Raw genomic sequence first — 22821 nt, 5'->3', positions numbered from 1 at the left:
CACTGCAAAAGCAGCCTTGTAATTTCATGTGTGGCATAACTGACCCCCCCCTTTTTTTTATTCATATTTGTTCTACTTGTGGGAAATATGGGTCACCAAAAGAAAACACATGCCTGTCCACTTCCCATCTATTGTCACATAATTAAGACTTGCAACCATGGAATTTCCCGCATGCTGACAACAAGTTGTCCATTGAATCTGGTGTGGTGTGTTCATTAAGGCTTGTTTGTTAGCTGCCGGATATTTCCATAACTGCTCCGTTGTTGATAACACAACAACCATTATAATGTTGTATGGAATTGGTTTTAGCATGGATCTTATTTAAAGACTTCCTGCAACACTAGCTGCATTGTAGTGCCCTAACTGGCAAATTATGGTTAAATAACAGCACTATATTATATAATTCACTTTCAATATGTATCATATGTTTTGAGGTTTTTTTTTAGATGGATCACATTCAATTAATTAACAACATCCAATTTGATTATTCATTTACGTACAGAGTTATGTCTTGCTAGGGTGAATGAAATTTTAGAGAATGGGAAAAATGGTGATAAGATGTAAAACAAATGTCTTATTTGGCCAATCATTATACCCAGTGCAACAATTTTATGTATATTTAAATTAATTTTTTGAAAATGTAAAATATTTATTTTAAAAATTTAGTAATTAAGTTGAAAAAAAAAATTCAAGTTCTCATTACAATTTACAGTCCTCAACATGTTTTAGACCACCACCGACTAAAAGGTTTGTGCCAGTCCTTCCTTAAATTAACAGTATTTATGATTACCAAAATATTGTTTTATGTTCTATAACAGCTAATCCAACAGTACAGCTGTGCTATTTAATCAAAATCACATTTTTAGTGCTAAAGTATAGTTATTCTTAATATACATGAATTTTCAGATTCACTGTTTTTCAAAACAACCATAATAAAACATGTAATTTTGTAATAAATGATTAATTTATGGTTCTCAGAATTCTCTTTTTTTTCCTGTTCAAATTTAGGTAAAATTTGAATTCAGTCATTTTTAGTTTTCAGTTTTGTTTTGTTTTTTTGGGGTTTTTTTTTTATGAGACGTGGTCTAATAAATGTGTTAGGAACTACAATTTTGTATCAGTCTGGACTTAGGTGACCATAGTGGTTTGGGTGATTTCACTTTATTAATAACAATAAATTATATAGTAAAGAATTGACTAATAATAATAATAATAATAATAATAATAATAATAATATAACAACAACAATAATAATAATGATCATGAAATCCCATATTTGCATTCATTATTTTACATATAAAAATATCACATGAAAAACAGTTATTGCATATTTCTCTTTGAACAACAGAATTGGTTAATGATAATAATTCTCTCTCTCTCTCGTTTTTTTTTAAATGAGGCTGATTATGAATGCAAAATTTTTTACCAGGAATCATTAAAGCAAAAAAAGTTTTCTCCACATTTTTACAAGATGCATGGTGATCCCGGTGATCACAACAGAAAATTTTGTGTCAAATTATTAGCAAAGACTGTGCTACATTAAACTTTGCCATAATGCATCTGTGCTAAGTTCAGACAAAGAACTTTACGTTCAAAGTGGGGGGAAAACCTATGAGTGCACACAGTCCCCTAATTCTCAGCTAAACCGTGGAACGGAGCCTGCTGATAGTGTGAGCGGAGTCCCTTTCACCACAGATTCTTGGCAAAACCTCTCTTATGGCTTGGCATTTATGTTGTATTATTGAAAACATCTGCCCCACTTTGACCACTAATAAGTAGGTAAGCATAGAACTAAAACTCTCCTCTCTTTGCAGTAGATCCATTATTTTCTCATTCCTGTAATCAAACTTACAAAGAAACATCTGACAAAATGACGACTTGCTTTTAACTGCTTGTCACTGGGATCACAAAATTAAAGAGTAGACTGAGTGGAGCTGACTGATTCTTGCAGATGCATGGTGGGAAAAAAATGCGTTTAGTTTTGAAAATCACGCTGACCACACATCCTGGGAGTAAAAGTAGAATTGCTGCTTGCTTTTGCCATAGGTTTTACTACCATAGGACCACCTACTAACAGGCTTAAATTAAACACACAAACACACAGACACACACACACATACAATTTCCTGTAAATTTTTTGACCACAATTTAAATATAAACGTGCCTACGGGGGGACTTTGGTATTTGTGATGTCACTGGGGTTTGAAGAATGTTTTTTTCTCCCCCAACTCATGTGATTCTGACCTGCAGATGTCAAAACACTCACTGCATGCAGTTCCTCCTGATACATGCAGCCTTTTATAATGATTCCCCAAGTTATTCTACACCCAGACCACAAGCTTGAAGGTTGAGCTATTTTCACACTGCAAGGTCTGGGGATTTGAACCCACATCCCTCCACTGTCCTCCCCAGGCAAACCTCACTGCATCCCTCAAAGAAAACCTTGTCCCAGGCATCAAATGGTGAATTTTACACATTTGAAGCCCAAATGAAGCACAACGGCTTTTCCTTTCAAGCAGCACTCAAAGCTTTCTTAATTAACACATAATTTTGGATAGTTCTGCATTTTACTCTGCTGCCATTTGAAGCCGTCGTAATTCCTAATCTCCAATAATAGTTCAAAAAGCCACAGGATTACAGTTAAAGAGCCAGAAAAAAAATCCTGGGAGATTAGGCAAAACAATTACAGATATAAATCTAAAGCTAGTAGTTGGTGCAATCAGTTTATCTCAACCCATGGTTTGAAGTTCACGCCACAATGCAAAAAGGAAGGAAAATGTCTCTTAAAAAGTGATTTCTGCTGAAATCTTGATGACTTTTTCAAGGAAAATACTGACATCCTTCATCAGAAAGCGCAAGTTCGGTTTTCTTTGAACTTAATGGCAAAATCTTGACAATATCTATAATTTTACTCAACATCACAGCAAACCCACTACCCAGATTTTAAATGACTTCCACACTGCATAATTACAAACAGCCAGATGTGGCTCTGGAGTTCAAATCAAATCGAAATGAAGGTTAAAGCAATTCATCTGGCATTACAGGGAAAAAGAAAATCTCAAAACAAGTACATGCAAGGAGCACATATGTGCTTCTCAAGCCGTTAGTCTCCACCACACTGGGGGACTTAACTGAGGACTCTACTCTATATTAAGGTAATAGGGTTATTCTAATTTCTTCATCTGTAATGTGATTGAACAGACATGTGCAACCTTCCAAAAGAGGTCAGCAAAAAACCACTACATGCAGGATGAGTCACATTCGGCACACCAGCATCATCAGGTATGCAGGTCAGCTCTCTTGTGCTGATGTGCCCCCTAAACAGCACCTCAAGCATTTCACAGAATCCCAGTCAGGCATTCCCGATGGGCTTGTTAGAGTCCAGATTGAGCGCCAAAGTCTCCCCTAATGTGCAGACACAGGAACATGCGAGTGCAATAAGGCCGTGGTTATCAACTATTTATACCAGATTAAAATATAAATGTACATATAGTCCCATATGTCTAGTCAAGATAGTGCAAAATGTTAGGTTTTATCCCATTGTTCGTACTGAACATAGCATGCGCTCGGAGGTGCATGTGGACATGTGACACCAACCTTTCCTGTCACTACAACATGTCAGGATAGATTCTCGTCTGCGAGATCTCTGATGTTTCACTGATTGCTCTCCTCTGCATTGGCGCCTATAGCCATCTTGTTAAGCGTGCTGTAAGAGCTGGAACATAAACCCTAAGCAAACAAAATCTGCTGCTCGGCCCTCTGCAATTCTCAAAAGTAGCAATTCTGACTTTTTTTTTTAATCTAATTTGAGCTAGTGGATATTTATCAAAACCATGAAAAGTTGGGACATACCACGTGGGTAATGTAACTACAGGGAACAGTCAACAATAGCTTTTGTGTTCTGAGCCAGGAAGTAAACGTTTTTAATTATGTGTTTCATTTACAAGGAGTATCGTTTGGAGGGCAAAGAATTTCATGTGACCACAATGCACTGGGGTTAAAGAGAAAATAATATGATTGGTTTGGCTGTGGAATTCCTCTCCAATCAACTGGGAGAATGACAGCAACCACATGACGATACAGTGTGCTGGGGTCTGCAGGAAAATGGCATTCTTCAGATAGCCATAAATATTGAAAAACACCCCAGGACCAGGTTTGCCTTCGAGCTCAGCCTTCGGAAAGCCACAGAGAAGACAAAGGAAACAAAGCTGAGGTTTTAAATGTAACCATCAACTTACAGTTCACAAAAAATGTCTTGCAACTGCTCCAAGAATGGGCCGTGATTTTAACATATCAGCGAAATACAGGCAAAACGGTCCCTTTAATTTAAATATTTACTTATTATGGTGAAGTATGAACATCATCAGTTGATTAGTTTAAGCTCTTATGATCAACAGTCACTCTCAAACAAGTCACCAATCACATTCAATCAACATGGCGTCTCGATGGACTCTTTACTTTCAAGCTTGTGTTCATCATGTTGCTGGTTATGCAGTTTACTTCCACAGTTCTTGGTAAACTTCACTGTTGATTGGTTTCTCCCTCCATACACAGCCTTCTCTCGGTACACCTCCCGTGTCTGATGGCATCCTCCGCCTCATACATTATATTTCAGCTCGGCAGCCATGTGCAGCCTCTGGGGGATTTACTGCACTCCACATTGAACCTCTAGCTTCAGCTAGAATTCACTGGGGAGCTTCCTCACAAGCGGAAAGCCCCAAACTATTTTTAAGTGATAACGCCTTTGACAAATGTGCCTGTGACAGAAATCTTTTAACTAAAAAACCTTTAACAGGTAGTGGAACATCACACTATTGGAAACCAATAATAAAAGGCAAATAAAGCGGCACCTTCCAAACGCATGATCCCATTTCAATTTCACGCATTCTGCTTGATTAGTTTCCTCCAGTTTTTAGCTATTAGTTATCTTGTAATAATAATCTGTAGCTAAACAAGACATGTTATTCGATATACAGAAGCTATTAGGGACGACTTATGGATTTGTATCTGTTATCTCTCTAACACACCCCTTTTACTGGGTGATTTGCATGACAAACATTGAATCTGTGATCCCTTTGTTACTCTGCTTTGGAATGAGGAGAATCACAATCCTGCTAACAGAGTAAACAATGAACCAAAAGCAAACAATGTCCTGTGCATGCGCTAAATGTTAATCAAATCTGCACTATCATGCACACGCACACCTGGAGGCAATGTTCCTATTTTAAACCACAGCACACCTTGATAAGTGCGTACATGTCCCACACCCCACCCCTCACACCCCACTTTCACCACTTTCCCCAGTCTAAAAAATGGAAGGGGCTGGGGTCAGGTGTGCAGATATGCCATTTAACCTAGTTTTTGTTTTTTGTTGTTTTTTACAGATTTCAGCTTTTGCAAGAGAAGCGGTGCACATCCATTTCAAGCCCCAGGTTAAAAATGAGTCTCCAGCTAAAAGACATCCTACAGGCGATTTAAGGTTTAATTCTGGATTTAGGGATCTGTGATTTTTTTTTCACATGACTGCACTCAATCCACAGCTGTAGCACACAATGGAATATGTGAACAAATATTAAAGAGCCATGCTGGTTTATACAGATATTCCTCCGGCCCCCTGATGATGAATCCTACTTAAATCTCCTATGTGGCTGTTGACCATTTTGCCATGAAATTCAATACTGAAAGTTCAAGTCCCCCTGAAGAATAACAGTATTGTCATTACAGACTCACAAAGCCACTCATACGGCTAAAGACTGACAGATTTGTTTCTGTACTCACCAGGAATCCTCTGCTTTGCCTTGATGATGGCCTCACATTTTTGCTTGGCTCTGTACAAAAACTCTAACTGTTCCTCTTTTGTCAGCACATCATCGGTGTAAACCTGCAAATCAGGGGGAAAGCCTCAGAGTTAACGGAAGGATATGGAAGTGGAAACAGGAATAGTGTGAAAAATAGATACTTTCAAAGAAAATTTCCAACACAAAACATCTATTACAACTCAGCTACATGGCAGTTAAAATGACAAGAACAACATAAAAGTGTAAATATTTCGCTGCAGATGTAGACTCTCCTCTGGATCTGAAATGAGCATGAAAATCAGTTCAGACTTAGACATTAATTTCTCTTTACAGCTGCTTCAAAACTGTCAAACTGTCTGGAACCCTGCTCCTGGTGCTGTGGAGAAAAAAATTAAATCCAGTTTCCTACCTCCAAAATTCACCGGATATGAGTGACAGTAATACAGTGGATAAATATTAGAAAGTCCCGTACTTTGACCACATCAGTGGATTCATTGAAGAGTTCTATCAGTCTTACTGTGATAAAATGAAAGCTAAACTTCCCTGACTCAACAGCATCAGTTTCACTCGCAGCATGCAGGCTTATTCCAGCGGTAAACTGATCGACATGAGGAAAATTTTAACACTGACAAAAATTACATTTTATTCCATGCAGTTGTTTTTTTTTACCCCTTATATATTTTCAGCTTCTGAACGTTTTATATGAGGGTGACGTGGTAACGCAGGTGTGGTTTTCCAGTCAGGGAAACTTTTTCCATTCTAATAGGTCACACTGACTGACTTGCTGTTTGCCTGTGGATCACTTTCGGGCATTGACAAATGTGACTGTATTGAAAACGACAACATTCATTTTTAACAGAGCATGACAAGAAGAGTTGAAATGAAAAAACAGGCCGCCTAAACTAAAGGCTAGATTGCCAGGATATTTAATGCTGTCATGTAGGCAATATCATTGTTCTCTGAGCCACACTGCAGCAAAACTATAAGACGCACACCATGAGACATAAACTAACACGTATGCCGTACAGAGCGCCTGGAGGTGCGGCTAAAAAAAACCCACACACACACAGTCTTGTTTTTTTGGTCCAGTGATCCAGAGCAAATAGTGCAAATTAAAGACAGACGTTTACTCAGAGCAGCTGACTGCCTGGCTGCAGTTGCATCTGTCAGTTTCAGACACAAATTACATGTCTGGATGTGAAGAAATCAAATTTTGCTTCTATGAAAGCAAGAAGCAGAACACTTCAAATAGTAACGAGTAATTGTTTTACTGATGAGCAAGAGACAGCAGGGAGAACAAGGTAAATCTATGCATAAACAATTCACCTTTCTAAACATTTATCACAGTCATTTTGGATCTAGAATATATATTTTTTAAACGTGACACAATGGAATATATAACCATGGACAGATAGCTGCAGGTACAAAGTAAAGGCGGTGTGGAGACTTGCTTGTCGAATCTCATTGTGATATAATGATCATGCCTGATTCTATCTCTAAATATAAGTAATATAATTGATTTTCTCTTGTTGCCCTGAAAAATCTTATTTTAGTCTCTACAATATTTGTTAATTTGTTCAGACAGATGTTAACTAAATAATTTGTGTACCTTATTTTTAAGGTATGCTTGTTATATCTAATCAGTCAATCACATGGCACCAACTCAGTGTGTTTAACCAAGTAGCCATTATCAATTGAGCATGAGAATGTGAAAGAAAGGTGATTTCAGTGAATTTGAATGTGCCAGATGGGCTGGCCTGGTTATTTCAGAACCTGCTGATCTCCACAGAAAATATCCAATGTTGATGTCAGAGATCAGAGGAGAATGGCCAGACTACTTTGAGCTGATAGAAGACAGCAGCAATTCAAATGACTACTTGTTACAAACAAGGTATGCAGAAGAGCATCTTCGAATGCACAACATGTTAAAGCTTGAAGCAGATGGATACAGCACCAGAAGACTGCACTGGGTACAGCTCCTGTCAGCTAACAACAGGATACCGAGGCCATAATTCACACTGGCTCAACAAAATTGGACAACAGAAGATTGGAAAAACATTACCTGGTCTGATGTGCCACATGAAACAACATGAAAGCTGATGTTTGCATTCTAATATTTGTGTTCAAGCCTCTAGCTATAGATAAAACATCTTATGAAAAATAAGTTTTAGTAATAAGACTTTTACTCTTATACTCTTTTTTGTGAGTATAGAAATACTGGAAGTGAGCTTACTCATTCTGCAACAGTATTTTATATTGTATTCTTCTTATTTATAATTTAGTACAGCCAATTGCCGTGGTGTTTATTTAAAGTATATGAAATGCTGAAATTTTACAGCAGTAACAGCAGTATAAATGTTGAGAACCAACCATAAAAAGGACAGTACCGAAACACTGCAGTACTGAAATAAATTACAAGAATTTTACACTGGTTCCCGAGTACAACATTTAAGAGAATGTACTTATTTACTATAACAGTTACTATAGTAGATGTACAGTCTACTAAGAAGTATTTATATTTTTGCAGTTGGCAATACAGCTCCGTATAGGAACCAACTGTTGTATAACCTTTTTCAAGACTTTTTCAGCCGTCTCTTGTGCCTGTTCATAATGAGAAATATAATAAATAAGTACAGATAGGAACAAAGACATGTATACTTTGTTTCTAACAGAAGTACGCAACTTCACGAGGTTTAAATTTAACTGTAAATACCAAGCCGTTGTGGGTTTGCTCCATACAAACCCACAATACCTCAATCCATCAATATTTTCACTACTTTCAGCCCTGAAATAAGGATGTCCAGTCTGAGAACTGAATAAGGTTACAGAATGAAGACGTTTATGGCTTTGCACAGTAAACAACCACAGATGGAATAACATTTTACCGCAGGCGAACAAGGATAGATACTACCTGTTTACTGTACTAACTAAGCCAATATAGAATATTCCACTGACAGCTTCTGAGACGTTCACACTATTTTCATCTGAAAAGCTGCCTAGTCTTACTTTAGGTAATGACCAATAGGTAATCAGAAACAGTGGATGTGGAAGTTATTCTGGTAAGAATAACACCACTATCATTACTCTTTCTATTTGCGGACAGGTGACAAATTAAAGGAAAAACACTGAACGTCTAACCTCTACATTAAGGGGACTGTTATGCTGCAGAAGGCGTTATCACGATCAGCTTTATCTTGAGATCATATATTTCTTTTCCGATACGAGCGATCACTTCCTGCATAGTTATTAAGGTGCAATAACATGCACCAGGTTTTAAGGTAGTTATAGCCTTATGAGAGAATTTGTACTGGCAGATAATTTTCCTCATCACCACCGTAAAACACCAAATGAGGGCTCTTTGGGGAGAATAAGATTTGGAGAATAAGTGACAAGGCTAGCTGAAGCTGCATAATGTATTTTCACCATTTAAATAATTGCATGCATTATGCTGATATATGTTGAATTTTTCCACACACTTCAAATCAGTGTGAAATATTGCAATTTCTCTAAGTTATTTCTGCCATTTGAGTGAGACTGCTGTTCCAGCACATTAAGAACAAACATCCCAGCCTTTATAGTGGTGATATGTATGCCCCGTGATTATTTCTGAAAACTATTCCTCCTCCACTGGCCAGAGTCCAAACCTCCAAAGTAAACACACCTCTCACAGGGAGAAACGTGGACATTCTTATTTACTGCATTGCATTCAAAACACAGTATTCTTTTTGTGAAATGCTTTTGAGTTTGTGCCAAAATGAGAATTAGAAAAATACACAACATATAAATATGTGTGTTTTCATCACCGGTCGCTAGAATACAAACTCCACTTGGATAAACCACAAGTTTCTATTTGTCTTTGCAAACTGCAGCTTGATGACTTAAACTGCAGCCCTCTGCAAGAATATAAGACCAATATTGAGAGAACTGTATTTAGGGTGCTCAGTCAAGAGAGCGTTTAACCGCTAGGATGAAATGCTAACATTATACAGTGTGGGAGTGAAGGCACATTTACAGTTTAGTTTTAGTTTTCTATTTTCAGCATTTGGTCATTAATGCAAGTTGTATTTATCTGTCAGAGATTGATTTGTCTGGCATGACAGTTAAATATTTTCAGTGTCCATTTGTTGATTTTCAAATAGTTTGCACCAAAGGTTAAAAAAAATTCTAATAAACTGTCCATCAGAAATGTGTCATATGGCTAGACGCCATGCATACATTGAGTGGAGACACTGGGTTTCCACTGCATTACCAACAGCCTTCATTGCGGACTGCTTTGCGCTTTTTATTTCTTCTTCTTTCTTTTTTTGAAGAAAGTTGTGGCTAACCAAAGTCATTTCCTGTAATGTCCTACACGGAATCAGAGAGTCAAATGGTGGAGCTTGTGAGGTAGACTTTCATTAGAAAAAACAAAACAAAAACTCGAGTATCCAAAAAGTTTAAATGAACCACAAAAACCACTGGATTCAGTGGAGTATAATTATCTGCAGTGAGTCAACAGTGTATTTGGATTCAAAATAAAGCTCAGTGATCTCATTAGTACTATCTCAGACCATGAAAAAGTTCTATCAAAAACACAACATAAAGCGAGTTCCAATCATGACGGCAAAGACGCAAGCATTTTTGAGCAAAACACTACAGCTTCGAAGTGGCTTGAACTTTGTACTGATCTCCCAGAAAGTTGAATGTAGGGACAATTCCTTTGCCAAAATTAATATACTTTATCCTCAAGCTAAACTCAGTGGGCAATAAAAAATGCATCCCAACAGCTTTGATTACTTTCAGAAGTTTGTTAAAACTGAATTGTTGAAATCCTGTCTATACACGAGCCCCATCTATGCATTTTGGCTTTTTACATGCATGTAGAAGGTGTTGTAGGTCTCTGAAAAACTTCTTCCATAGTTAAAGATGTTCCGGTGCTCCATTTCAGCATTTACACTTGAACTAGACACTGCAGATTTTAGCTTTCAGTATCGAAGGTGTGCATTTTTATCTTCTTTTTCAACATCAGACTGTCCCCGTGTTATTGTTTAAAAGGCTTATGAAAAGCCAACATTTCTGTGGAGTTGGGGTTATATCCAGTTTACGCTAATAAGACAACAGTCGAAGAGAAAGGATTATTAATGATCTGCAAGAAATTATCATTGGCCAGAATGTTTGTTTTTTTACTTTTTTTTAGCAATAAACAAAAAATAAATCCACAAGACCAAAAGTTCCAAAGCAACCACTCAATGCATGGAGGTAAACAGACACTACATAAACTAGCTATGAGCTTTTTTTTTTTCAAATCAAGAAGAGTTTTTGATTTAATATAAATGAATGTTTATAAATATATGTTAGGTGAAGCTGGCTCAAAATTCAGTCTGCACAATTGTTAAATATATATATTTTTGTGAGTAATTTCTTTGGTGAAGGTGAGTAAAAATGCATCAACATCTTAGCTATTCCTAGAACTGTACTCTACTGCACAGCTGCCTCTGATGTGCCTGGAATCTGCTGGAGCCACTCTTCCAGCTTGGGCGTTATTGGTCTTATTGCTCCTATCATTGTGGGGCCACTTTGGTCTTTACCTTTCACATCTGCTCCAGTTGTTCCTTCAGCCCCTGTTACTTCCCTGTTTTTTGTGCTTTTCTAGCCACTAGTCAGATTACTTGATGTCAACCCCTTCTTCAATCAGTCCATGATATATCCAATGCAGTGGCTTGGTATTCCATGATAGTTTCTCATCACTGTTGTGTCTTCAGATATCTGAGGAAATCTTAGAGCAGCTTATCCCTGGGGTCATCTTTCTAAAGCATTCATTGATTTTTCATCTTTCTTCCTGGATTCTGGCTCTGCTCTCCTACTTTCTGTTGGCTGTAAAGCCTCCGCGTGTTGGACTTTGGGTAAAAAGCACCATATGTTGTAAGGAGTTTTTATGTCTTGACATCAGTGGCATTTATGTTCTCCTGTGGCCAGCTTATTATTCCAGTTGAGTAACAGTCTGATGAGTGGTAGGTCATATGTATTGATAGTTCAGCTCTTATTCCTACTGCTACCTTCTCAGGATCTATCTTACCTACTGAGATATTTGACTGGGGTTGATCTTCATGGATCTTTATTGCGGACCCTGTTGGCTTATAGGATACCCATGTATTTGTAGCTGTCCTGTATATCTGCTATTATACCTTCTGATATCTTAACCCCTTCAGCCTTGATCACGATACCTCTCTTTGCAATTTTCCAGCCACACCTATCCAGCCAAATGGCCTCAAATGTTGTCTTCCACTGAGTTCCTGATTGATGTTATGAACACACTTTACCTTGTATAGTGCCAAATACTCCACTATCAACGTGTGGGGCATTGAGTCGTAGGTTTTCTTGTAGTCCAACCAGACAGTGCTGAGATTAGTCTTCCTGGTCTTACAGCCCTGGTGTAGTGCTCTATTAACCAGCAGTTGGTGTTTTGGCCTTCTGGTATTATTTTCAATGCCTTCTGAGCTGTGCTTATATGTTAACTCATGTCAAGCCTACTCAGCTTGGTTGCTATGATGCCTTAGAGGAGCTTCCATGTTTTAGAGAGAGAGCTAGTTGGCATGGTAGTTTCATGGTGTCATAAACTTGCAGGGATCTTTCATGATTGTGTTAGCAAGTCAAGATGAGTACCTGCTACTAGCAGCCTGCTTCTTTGTGTTGCCAGGTGTTTGTTGATGAAGTACCACTTCTTCAGCCAGTTGGTGTGGATATCAGATCCTGGTGCTATCAGCATTTCATTCTTGAGACACCTTATAAGATTTTTGCCTTTGTGTTGTTAACTGGTTCTTTTTCTGGGAGGTTGCTGCTGGATCTTTGGCAAACAGACCATTTATTCTCTTGGCCTTTGCTTCTCTGGTGTATCTCTTCAGCCTAGTCACCATAGTTATAAGCCTTTGCTTGGTAGTTTGTAGAGCCCCCAATTATGGACATTTTTTGTCATTCCCATCCATCCAGTACCCACATCTCATAACTTTTATAACATCCTTTCAAGTTTCCCTGATTTTGGCTTCCAGCCTACCTTTCCATAAGGGCTTTCTCTATATGCATTCCTGATCTTATACCCAAGTGTATCTAGGATTACTGTAGCAGTGGCATATATGAGCTCATTGGTTACAGTGATTTCATATTTAAAAATACTACCAAAATTGTGGGTAAAACCTTAACAACCATGAAAGCAGAAGAAACTCTGAAACAAAATTTCTATAACTATTATTAGAATTATTTTAGGCCAAACTTCACATGACTTTAAAAGCACTGGACACATATTCTGTGTTATTTCAGTTCAGTGTTTGCAGATGTTTTCACTGTCAACATAGAACCTCTCATCACAACTCTGGCAGTGTTTTCAGTGGGAACCATATTAATTTTTCTATAAGTTCAGAGACATCCAATAATGCTTCTCTGTTAGACAATCCCTGTGCGAAGATAAGGGTTTTTTTTAGGTAATGGTCATAAGTAAGGCTTTCCATTCCAGATCACACTTCATCACATGAATGATAAATACTACACATATAATATTTACTCTGGTTGCTGTGAAACGTCTCAATTTTAGGAATACAGCTGAATGTTTGTTTTATGTACTTGTTTTGGTCATTTGCCATTCTTTACACCATAGGCTAACATTCACTTCCTTGTTGTTGGCATGTGCTCAAAATTTGATCCCAAGGGCTTTTGGACTTTCCTGCATGTTTTTTCTTCACAAAATAGTAAGGTTCTAGAAAATTATAACTTCGCTGAATCTAGTGTTTAATGGGCTGTCTACTATCTGGAAAAAACATGAATATGTTACTTTTGACATATTGCGCCGCATGAATGTTTTAGCGGATGAGGTTCCTGGATATTATAAACTCTATGAGTCAGTGCCACTCCTCTTCAACTGTGCAATTTGCATTTGATGATAAAAACCACAAACCACAAGACTGGTTGTCCTTTGGAAATGCTCGCAGACCACATTCTGACTTAAAGCAGCATTTAGTTCCTAATTATACCCTGCTCTGGTCGTAAGCCTGAAGAACAGCACTTTTGTCCTTGATGGAAACATTGTGTGTACTCCGAGAGGCTGCACACAAGGCAGATAGCTGTGACTGTTGTTCTCACAAATTAAAAAGGGATCATTCTTGCATTATATAAGTGATTTAATACAGCAACTACAGACTGTTGCTTTAGCAAAGCAATATAAATGCACTATTTTAATTTTCATCAAAAGCTTAAAAACAACTAATGGTTATGCAACAGTCAAATGCAGTAGACATTTCATAATGTCTTAACGGATGTCACAAAGCAACTGATGAAACAAACAAAACAACGCTCACAGGTCACTGGGCCTCAATAGCAGAATGATGCACTGCCATAAATGCAACTTTATGCATGAAATAAGAGGATTATAGGTTAAAATATACATTTTAAAGTAGATTTAAAACCCATAAAAGGCTTATTTTGGATGTGTTTTTTCAGACCTTACATATGTGGCTTTATAGTGCAGATCGGCATTAATGGATTATGAGACCATCTCAGTCACAGCTTGGCATTACAGCTATTACCCCTTTAAATAACATCAGCTGATGTAAAACATTAGTAGGGATTAAATGCATGACTGAAAACAGGCTTCAATCAGTCAAAACTGATTATTCCATTTTTGTCATCTGTAACAGTAATGAATGATGTCAGGTTTGTGGGTCAATCCAATCATATACCTGCAAATAGCCTTGCCCTACAGTAATTGTAAAAACTAACTATGTGAGGTTGCAGAAAGTAGGATTATGCAATATTTATTACCATGGACAGACTCATCCATTTTTAAATGAGACTCCCCACAAAACTACATACTTTAGCAAGAATAAAAGTCACAGGTTAAACTTTGAAACATCTCAAAACTTTCTAAAGGTAAGTTTATTCAGGCATTTATGAAAAAGTTTCATCAATGAATGATGACAGTGAGAATACTCAGATGAGTTGTCCAGCTGTCCAGTGAGTGTTTTTCATTCAAGTCAACTCACTCATATCAGCATCTTTTCTACTGCTATATTTGTTTTGCTGCTTGATCCCATAATTAACAGTGAATTCACATAATACGCAGAGCCTTGTCTATCTCGCTGTCAATATTATGCCTACAGGGAGTTTTTCAATTAGTATCACAAAGCCAACTTTTACAATTCCAAATGAGTGTGAAACACCACTGAGCAATCTCAGCATGCATGCTGCATGTAATGCAGACAATGTGTCAACACCAAACAATGTAATACTGTCTGTTTAACACAGTCAGTTAGGGCTGGGTAAAGGAGGAGGGAGACAGACAGACAGACAGACAGACAGATATATTGAGGCAAGAAAGCTTTGTCTTGTCTAAAAGTAATTTATGGACATGCTAGAATTTTCACAGTCTACCTTGAATAACTATGAATTATTATAATTTTAGTGAGGAAGGGGATGAATACAAAAAGACAACACATATAGAGGACAGCACTTCAATCAGCCCCTTTCCACTGTTAACCAAAGGGACACCAAGGGGCCCGCTGCCCGCTAAGAACTAGGACAAGGGCACTTTTTGCATAAGACCCCTCATCATAACTGCCTTCCCAATAAAAAGCTCCAAAATTGTGGACTAATTGGACATAGCTTAATCACCCAAGGTGTCTCTCTTTGCCTGTTAATATTGCACTCTTCTGATTTGCTGAAGGGGGCCACTTAGAGTGAACCTCTTGCAGATGGTCACCTTGATTGAAGTGCTTTTCAGGGCAGTCAATAATTTCAAATCAAAAGCAAAGGAAAAGTCATGCTCTCAAATTGAATAGAACCACACAGGGTGTAAGAATTATACTCCACGCTAATAAAATAACAATCAATATCAAATACGTATTCAGAATGTAATTAACACCTATGTAACCACACTAAATGCAGTGGAATTATTTCTAGATCAAGACTACATAATGTGCATTTTTTCATATTTCTGCATTTATACAATGATAATAATCAAATCTGACAGCAGTAAATTTTCATGACCTGCAATATGATAATTAAAATAATCTTGTGTTGCATATACAGTTGTAAGAGTTGAAATAAAAACTGACAAGGCTTCCAGGAAAAATACCTATATAGCAAAAACACAAACTATTAAGAAAGACTGAATAAAATTCAAACTGCATTTTCAATAAAGCCGTAATTCATACTCCTGAATTTTCTAAATACATTAAAACATTTATCTAATTTCTCAAATTTTAACTTCACTAGAAAATGCCTGAATGGGTTTTCTGATTCTATAAAACCTTTAAATGAAATGCAGATATATTTTATTGCGGACTTATTGGCGATAAACATATACAGAGGATCTCTTTAGTAAAACATTTAAGGATTTAATGTATTTTTTAAACACTAACATTAATGCACGTGAATAAGATGCACTTTATTTAGCAGGGAAAATTAAAGCAGACACAGGCTACACTGTTTGTGCTGTACTCCAGCTGAGAGGCCTGCAGCTGACCTGTCAGCATGAGCCGTCCACACTTTCTTACAAGGCCAATGGTGCTGAGGCCTTCGAACCACGCTCCTGTTTCACTAAACATTACTTGAAACTGTGAATAAAAGGTCGGTGGCAAAACAGAAAAAAGTCAGGATTGTCATGGTGCTGAGTTTTTGTCAAGTAATGGTTTAATTTGTCTAATTATATGTTTTCTTTTGAAAGCATTACTTTAGGTCTGTTTGTGCTTGAGCGTGTATGTGTGCGACTGCAGGTTTTCTCTCTCTTCCTGTCCTTTGTCGGCTTATCTGTTCATCTGCATGTGTTCCTACTTTAAGTGGTGATTATACTCTGTTGTGAACATGGGAAGCTGGAGGTCTTGTGATACTTCACTAAAGCCTGACTGAATGGCACTTATCTAATAGCTGAATTTTAATGTAAACACGAGTTGTTACGGTCACAGAAAATTTGGTAGCATGTGGATGTCCCCTCATAACCTAGGACTCGCTGTTTGATAACATCACTTGGACCAAAGTGAACCATAGCAGACTCACAAACATGGGTGCAGATTTAGCTTAGTTGGATGTGCAGCCAACCATATGGCACGTGGCCGAGAGCAGCCGGCCCGGATTAGAGTCCGACCTGCAGCCCTTTTATCTACTGTATTTCGTTATCCTGTACATGTTCATACATGTGTAATGACAATTAAGTTTGAATCCTAAAGCTAACTATAACATACCTTTTAGTTGCTGCATGGTTGTTTCTGTTCATCTGGACGTAGCGTTTTCAGTGGGAGAAACTGAAAACGCTACGTCCAGATGAACAGAATGAACCTTTTGGGATTGCTGTAATATTATTCTCACTGCATTGTTATGTGTTTTATATATATTGCAATGACAAAACTCATCATTCAGTTATGAGCTCGACTTCAACGCTAGTTTACTGACTTTGTAAAAGAATATGTGAAAAATAAACAGATCCAAGAATATCAATTCCCTGAATTTGTGCTTACTATTAGAATAGCTAAAGTCCACGGGTCATACATAAAAAAATGAAAATCTATTAACATTTTTAACCAAACTTTTTGACTTAGACTCATTACAGCCCAGTCTGAGACTCATTACTGCACTTTTCTGTCATCCTGTCACACACAAGCCACAAGTGAAGATTGGCAATAACAAAAGTAAAAGCATGTGGCCAAGAAAGAGACACTCTTCGAGGTTTTCATTGGTGTAAACTCACTTGAACACATGTTTTAAAAAGCTTACAAAGAAAAGCTGGTTTAATTGCTGCAAAGTAAGCACGAAACTGAACTCTGACGAGATCAACCCCATGTAGCATTTTGTCACTGACAAACTGTTCTTTCAGTCAGGATTGGAGCAATAATCAATCTAAATATCAAATTGGTACTTCACCAGAAAACAGCAATAGAAAGTAAAAATAAGCTAATAGAGATAAAAGCAACAGCTGTGCTGCACATAAAGAAATATATATTTTTGACCACTTTATTTTTAAGGAGACAGCCACTCAGTCCAGTTCTGAACCTTCGAACCTTAAACTAAGTTTGAATTGTTGCACAACGGGAAAAGGCTCACATCTTTGAATTAAAATGCACCTACTGTTGCAGTGCAGTGATGAATTAAAGGACAGCTGATCCTTTGCATATCAATACTGTTTTCAGAGTTTTTCTCTCTAGCTGATATCGATCCCTTTCAAATTCATCCCAGACAAAACAATGTCTGTCCTGTCATATGCTCTAAACTGAAACCAATATTTTCCATTGCAGATCAGATAAGCTTAATTGCCCCCCCAGAAACCTTAAAACTTACATTTTTATCTTTAAAAAGCACCCGTCTGATTTACTATTGAACTCCGCTAAAAGACAGACAATAACAACGGGTAAATCTTATTCATTATAGGTATGCTTCTTTCTTGTCAAAAATCGGATAGTTATTCAGTCAGTGTATTGTGTTTGTAATGGCTAATGTAGCTTAAAGCAGTGAGTAAGAGCACGCTAAATAAATGATGTAGACCCTAATGTCTACATCATTTATTTCTCACTATAATAAACAGCCTTCCTTGCCCATCAGGTCAGCTCAATACAATCAGCTATCACTCCAAATGCTTGTATGGGAGTATGTATGATTGAATGCAAGACTGAGACTAACCCTTACCCTCGACAAAAACAATACTGCCACACTTGTTGGTATATTTTGTTTTCTCTTTGTTGTAAAAATGGCTGGTTGAAATATATGTTTCTTACTTAAATAATTGCTTGTTTGTTTGTTTTTTTTTACAAAGAAACACAATTTCCCACGAGAGAGGACACGTGCATATCTCTTTAAAATGAGATAGAATTGAAATGATTTTATGAAAAGAAGGTAAATTTATTACCTTCATTTATTTTTGATGTATTTTAAATCTTCATTGCATCATGTTTAAAGTATAGTATAGTATTTCTGTAGCCATGAATACAGCTACATCACACAAGGACATTTTGTATAAATACACTTCGAATATGGAACAATAAAGCTCTGAATAATAGTCAGTGTATATGGAGATCATACACCATGCTACATGTTTAAGGATTACATTTTAAATATTGCATCCATTGAAGTTAGTCCACATATGGATGCAGACAGTTCAATGACTGAGTGCCAACTATGCACCATCATCCGCTGTGGGACTCATACAGTGCACTAATTCAATATTTTTGGTGTCTTTGCAATTTTAAATATTTAATAGTAACTGAATCCACCAAAATAAAACAACAAATAATTGTAATAAAAAAACTGCCTGTACCAATAAAATAACCCAAATTATATTAAAAAAAAAATTTTAAATGTAATTAATTTTTGCAATATTTTATTTCTATTCATTACATTAATAGGGCCACATTAATCACAGTCTAGCAAAGAGAGACACAGTGAACCTTAACCAATGAGCAATAAGCTATAATGCTGGAAGAAGAATTCATGCAAAATAATTTGTGACAAAACTTGAAATTAATCATGTGTCTGACCTTCACTACACAATGAACGGTACTTTTTGTAAATGTCAGTCTGAAAACATTCATTAAATCTCTCCACGACCAACAAGTATCTTATACGAAGCACTCAAACTTGAGATCTGTGATGACTCAAACTATAACTTTTTAACCGCATTGAGAGGGGCTTGTCTTTAAATGCCACCAATTTAACACAGAGAAAAACCCATCCACCCACTGTTATCTGAATTTAAATTGGCTGAGATTTCCCCCTGTACTGCAGTGTAAGGATTTTTTACTTATTGCTGGAAAATCTGGAGCTGTGAACTGCATACTTACAAACCCATAAGCCCCTGAGTTTTGCAATGAAACTAATAAAGGTCCTTTTAAGAAATCCAGCCTCCTCTTAGCCATAAGCCATGTGCCAGGGGAGTATTCCTACCCAAAATTTGAACCGCTTCCAAATTACGCAAACAACTGAATCACGTGTGAAATCCTACTCTCTGTGCCCACAGTAATTAAGGAATTGACTTGGAACTGTCTACCGACCTAATTTGTTGTTGCATTTAAAAGGACAGAATGAGACTGGAAGAGTCTGTATATTTGAAATTCAATCCGTTCGCTAACAGTGGGGGTAGGGCTGAGCTGAACTGTCGGTCAATGGCAAAGGCATCTGCATAGCTGAGAATTTTCACATGTCAACTCAACGGAGGTGCTCTGGGATTCCAAGCATATTGCCCGCAAAGAAGTCTGCACCACAATATTGATACAGCGGGTAACTGATGAAAAAAGACTGCATAGGACTCAAACTCGTCACAGAGCTGACAATCAATCAGCGTGTCCCTGACTTCTAGCAATGTTGAGATTATAATACACTGTTGGTCTTAGGTCCAACAATTTCTAGTTCCAATGCTTAAATAAAAAAAATGTTCATATTGGTCATTCTCAAGACTGTTTGCATTTGAATTTTGCACAGACTTAATCTTATCAGAAACCGACACGAGAGAAAAGACTATCGCAATGAATTAGAGTACTTCAAAGATTCAGCTTCTCTTTGATAAGCATCACCACAGTGCATGATGCTGTTAGTCAGCTGAAACTCCACAGGAAAAAATTATTAGAGGTTTTTCTGCTAAATTGTTAAATGCAATTGGGTGAAGCATCACTGACATCACCAGCTGGTTTCTCGTCAGTATCTTTGTATAACTGCTGCTCACTACTGTTGCTTTTGAAGAAGCATCAAGAGAAGCATCACTGAGTTTAAAGAAGCAGATTTTTACGAGTTGCCATGGTTAAACAAATGAAGCTGGAGTTTAAAAAATAATAAATAAAACAAAATGCAATGTTTTCACTACAACACCATATTTTTGTGGGTGCTAAAGTCATAGGAACATAGGAACCATCATAAGAATATCAGTGAGAAGTGTAACTTTTTTCATTGAGGTGTAAAAGTGGCATTGAGTTACACATATTCTGGCATTCTTCAAGTGGAAAAGTTAAGAAAAAAAAAAGCAGAGGTCATGGTAAGTCAAGAAAACAACCCCTTTCCTGAGTCAAATACTGCCATGGTGTTACCTTACCATGCTGGTGAAACTGAAGACTCGCGTATTAACACATGCGTTATGGGTCTGACTCACAGGCCCTCTGAAAGCGAGCAATGCATCGGTCAATACGCCACACAGATGAATGCACTCCTGAGAGAAAGTTACAAGAATTAGATTATTCTGCAGTTATCTCAGGAGGTGGTGTCAGCTACTGAGAGTAAAACTCTCAGCATGAGGAGAGTATGTGTGTAAAGGTTATTTTTCCCACTACAAGTTGCCTCTGTGAGGTAAATCTTGTGCTGATCGCACGAAAGTTCCGGCAAACATGCAAACTGACGACAGCAAGCGCATATAGCAACGAGGGCTTACTGAGGTTACACCTCCATACTGCTTAAATCTACAACACGTGGTGTAAAAACCAAATTACAAAACAGGATGTCTCAGATCTGCCATCCTAATCTTATTAGGATGGAGAAATTATATCCTATCCAAGTTGGGTATAAATACCCTCTGTGCACTAGAATACCCGCTCTTAAGTCCTTCAGCTTCATGTGCTACTGTTGATTTTTCAGTCCATCATGCACAATTAATGGTAAATGGTAAATGGCCTGTATTTATATAGCGCTTTACTAGTCCCTAAGGACCCCAAAGCGCTTTACATATCCAGTCATCCACCCATTCACACACACATTCACACACAGGTGATGGCAAGCTACATTGTAGCCACAGCCACCCTGGGGCGCACTGACAGAGGCGAGGCTGCCGGACACTGGCGCCACCGGGCCCTCTGACCACCACCAGTAGGCAAGGGGTGAAGTGTCTTGCCCATGGACACAACGACCGAGACTGTTCAAGCCGGGGCTCGAACCGGCAACCTTCCGATTACAAGGCGAACGCCCAACTCTTGAGCCACGATCGCCCCAATTACACGATTCTCTCTGTTGTTTGAGGTATAAATGTGTTATTTTTGGTGTTTTCAGTGACTCCACTCAATCAGAGTGCAGTGTCACTGAGCCATCTCCACTCAGCCTCATACTTCCAGTGGTTAGAGCATCATCCATGACTATACCTCCAACACAAGTATAAAAGCCCCTTTTCCCCCCTTTTCATTATATAAAGAAAAGGGGGGAAAAAACCATAAAGACTGTGTTCTTGTGATTTCATCATCTTGAAGCAAAGAAGCATGATGCTGAGTGTGCGCAAAACATTTTAAGGCTGTAAAAAAGCAGTGAAACATTGAATGTAAAGTAAGAATACATGCCCCAAAAACTGAAACCAAAAACTGGCCTCCTGTGGCTCTCATGAGGCTGATGATTCTGAGCCTTCCCTCACTCTCTGTTGCTCACCTCACTGTATATTAAATTCAAAATCAATGTATGAAAAATTATTTGGTCACACAGTGACTCGCTCCATACTAACACCAGGTTCCAACAGCAAGAAATCCATTATTTCCCCCACTCTGTTGCTCTATAGCAAAGATCCAATGCCCAAGAGAGGAGTGATGCATTTAAACTCACTGATTAGAACAAACATTTAAGGGCTTTTTCACTAACTAGATTATATTATTTTGCCCTGTGGCCACAGACAAAAGGTAGCAATTTCAGAAGCAAGTATTAATTTGTAAAAGGTATGAAAGTGAAGCAAAAGCAGAGAGGCAGACTGAGAGCACACACAGTGCAGCACCTCGGTTAGGTGTGGGCACACAAGGCACAGTGACTGATGTTTAGAGATTTCATGTAGCACAAATAGTGCCTGGTTAGAAATTGGGTGTAACTCAGAGAGGTGCATTAAATGATCACTAGGAGCTCACTTCAGTGACAACCATTTAAAATGGCTCCTTATCTCGCCTTTAAATGCAGTTATTTTCTGCAAAGCTGCACTTCTAGTGATAAAGAGAACAAGCTAAAGTGGATCCAATATAAAAGATTCTGTGTTTGAGTGGTAGATGGTGGCACATCACAAACTCATGTGAACTCACGTGCTAGATTATTAATTAGTGTTTTGTTTGTTTGTTTTCCTCAAATGGAT

At 37.8% G+C, this 22821-nt stretch overlaps 1 protein-coding gene across 1 annotated transcript in view; it reads right to left on the bottom strand.

The window, feature by feature from the left end:
* pth1r (parathyroid hormone 1 receptor) overlaps positions 1-22821 on the bottom strand; it is a 44602-nt gene that overhangs the window by 15465 nt on the left and 6316 nt on the right. The window contains exon 2 of the mRNA XM_085439472.1: positions 5779-5881. Coding sequence (XP_085295598.1) covers positions 5779-5881 — 103 coding nt within the window. The remainder of the gene's footprint in view (positions 1-5778; positions 5882-22821) is intronic.

This window comes from Copadichromis virginalis, linkage group LG18 (assembly GCF_057382275.1).
Source record: "Copadichromis virginalis isolate Kocher_CV1m ecotype Utaka linkage group LG18, C_Virginalis_male_GT1.1, whole genome shotgun sequence".
In the NCBI taxonomy this organism is placed as follows: domain Eukaryota; kingdom Metazoa; phylum Chordata; class Actinopteri; order Cichliformes; family Cichlidae; genus Copadichromis; species Copadichromis virginalis.
The sequence above is the reverse complement of the archived record's forward strand: the minus strand, read 5'-3'. Positions and strand labels throughout refer to the sequence as shown.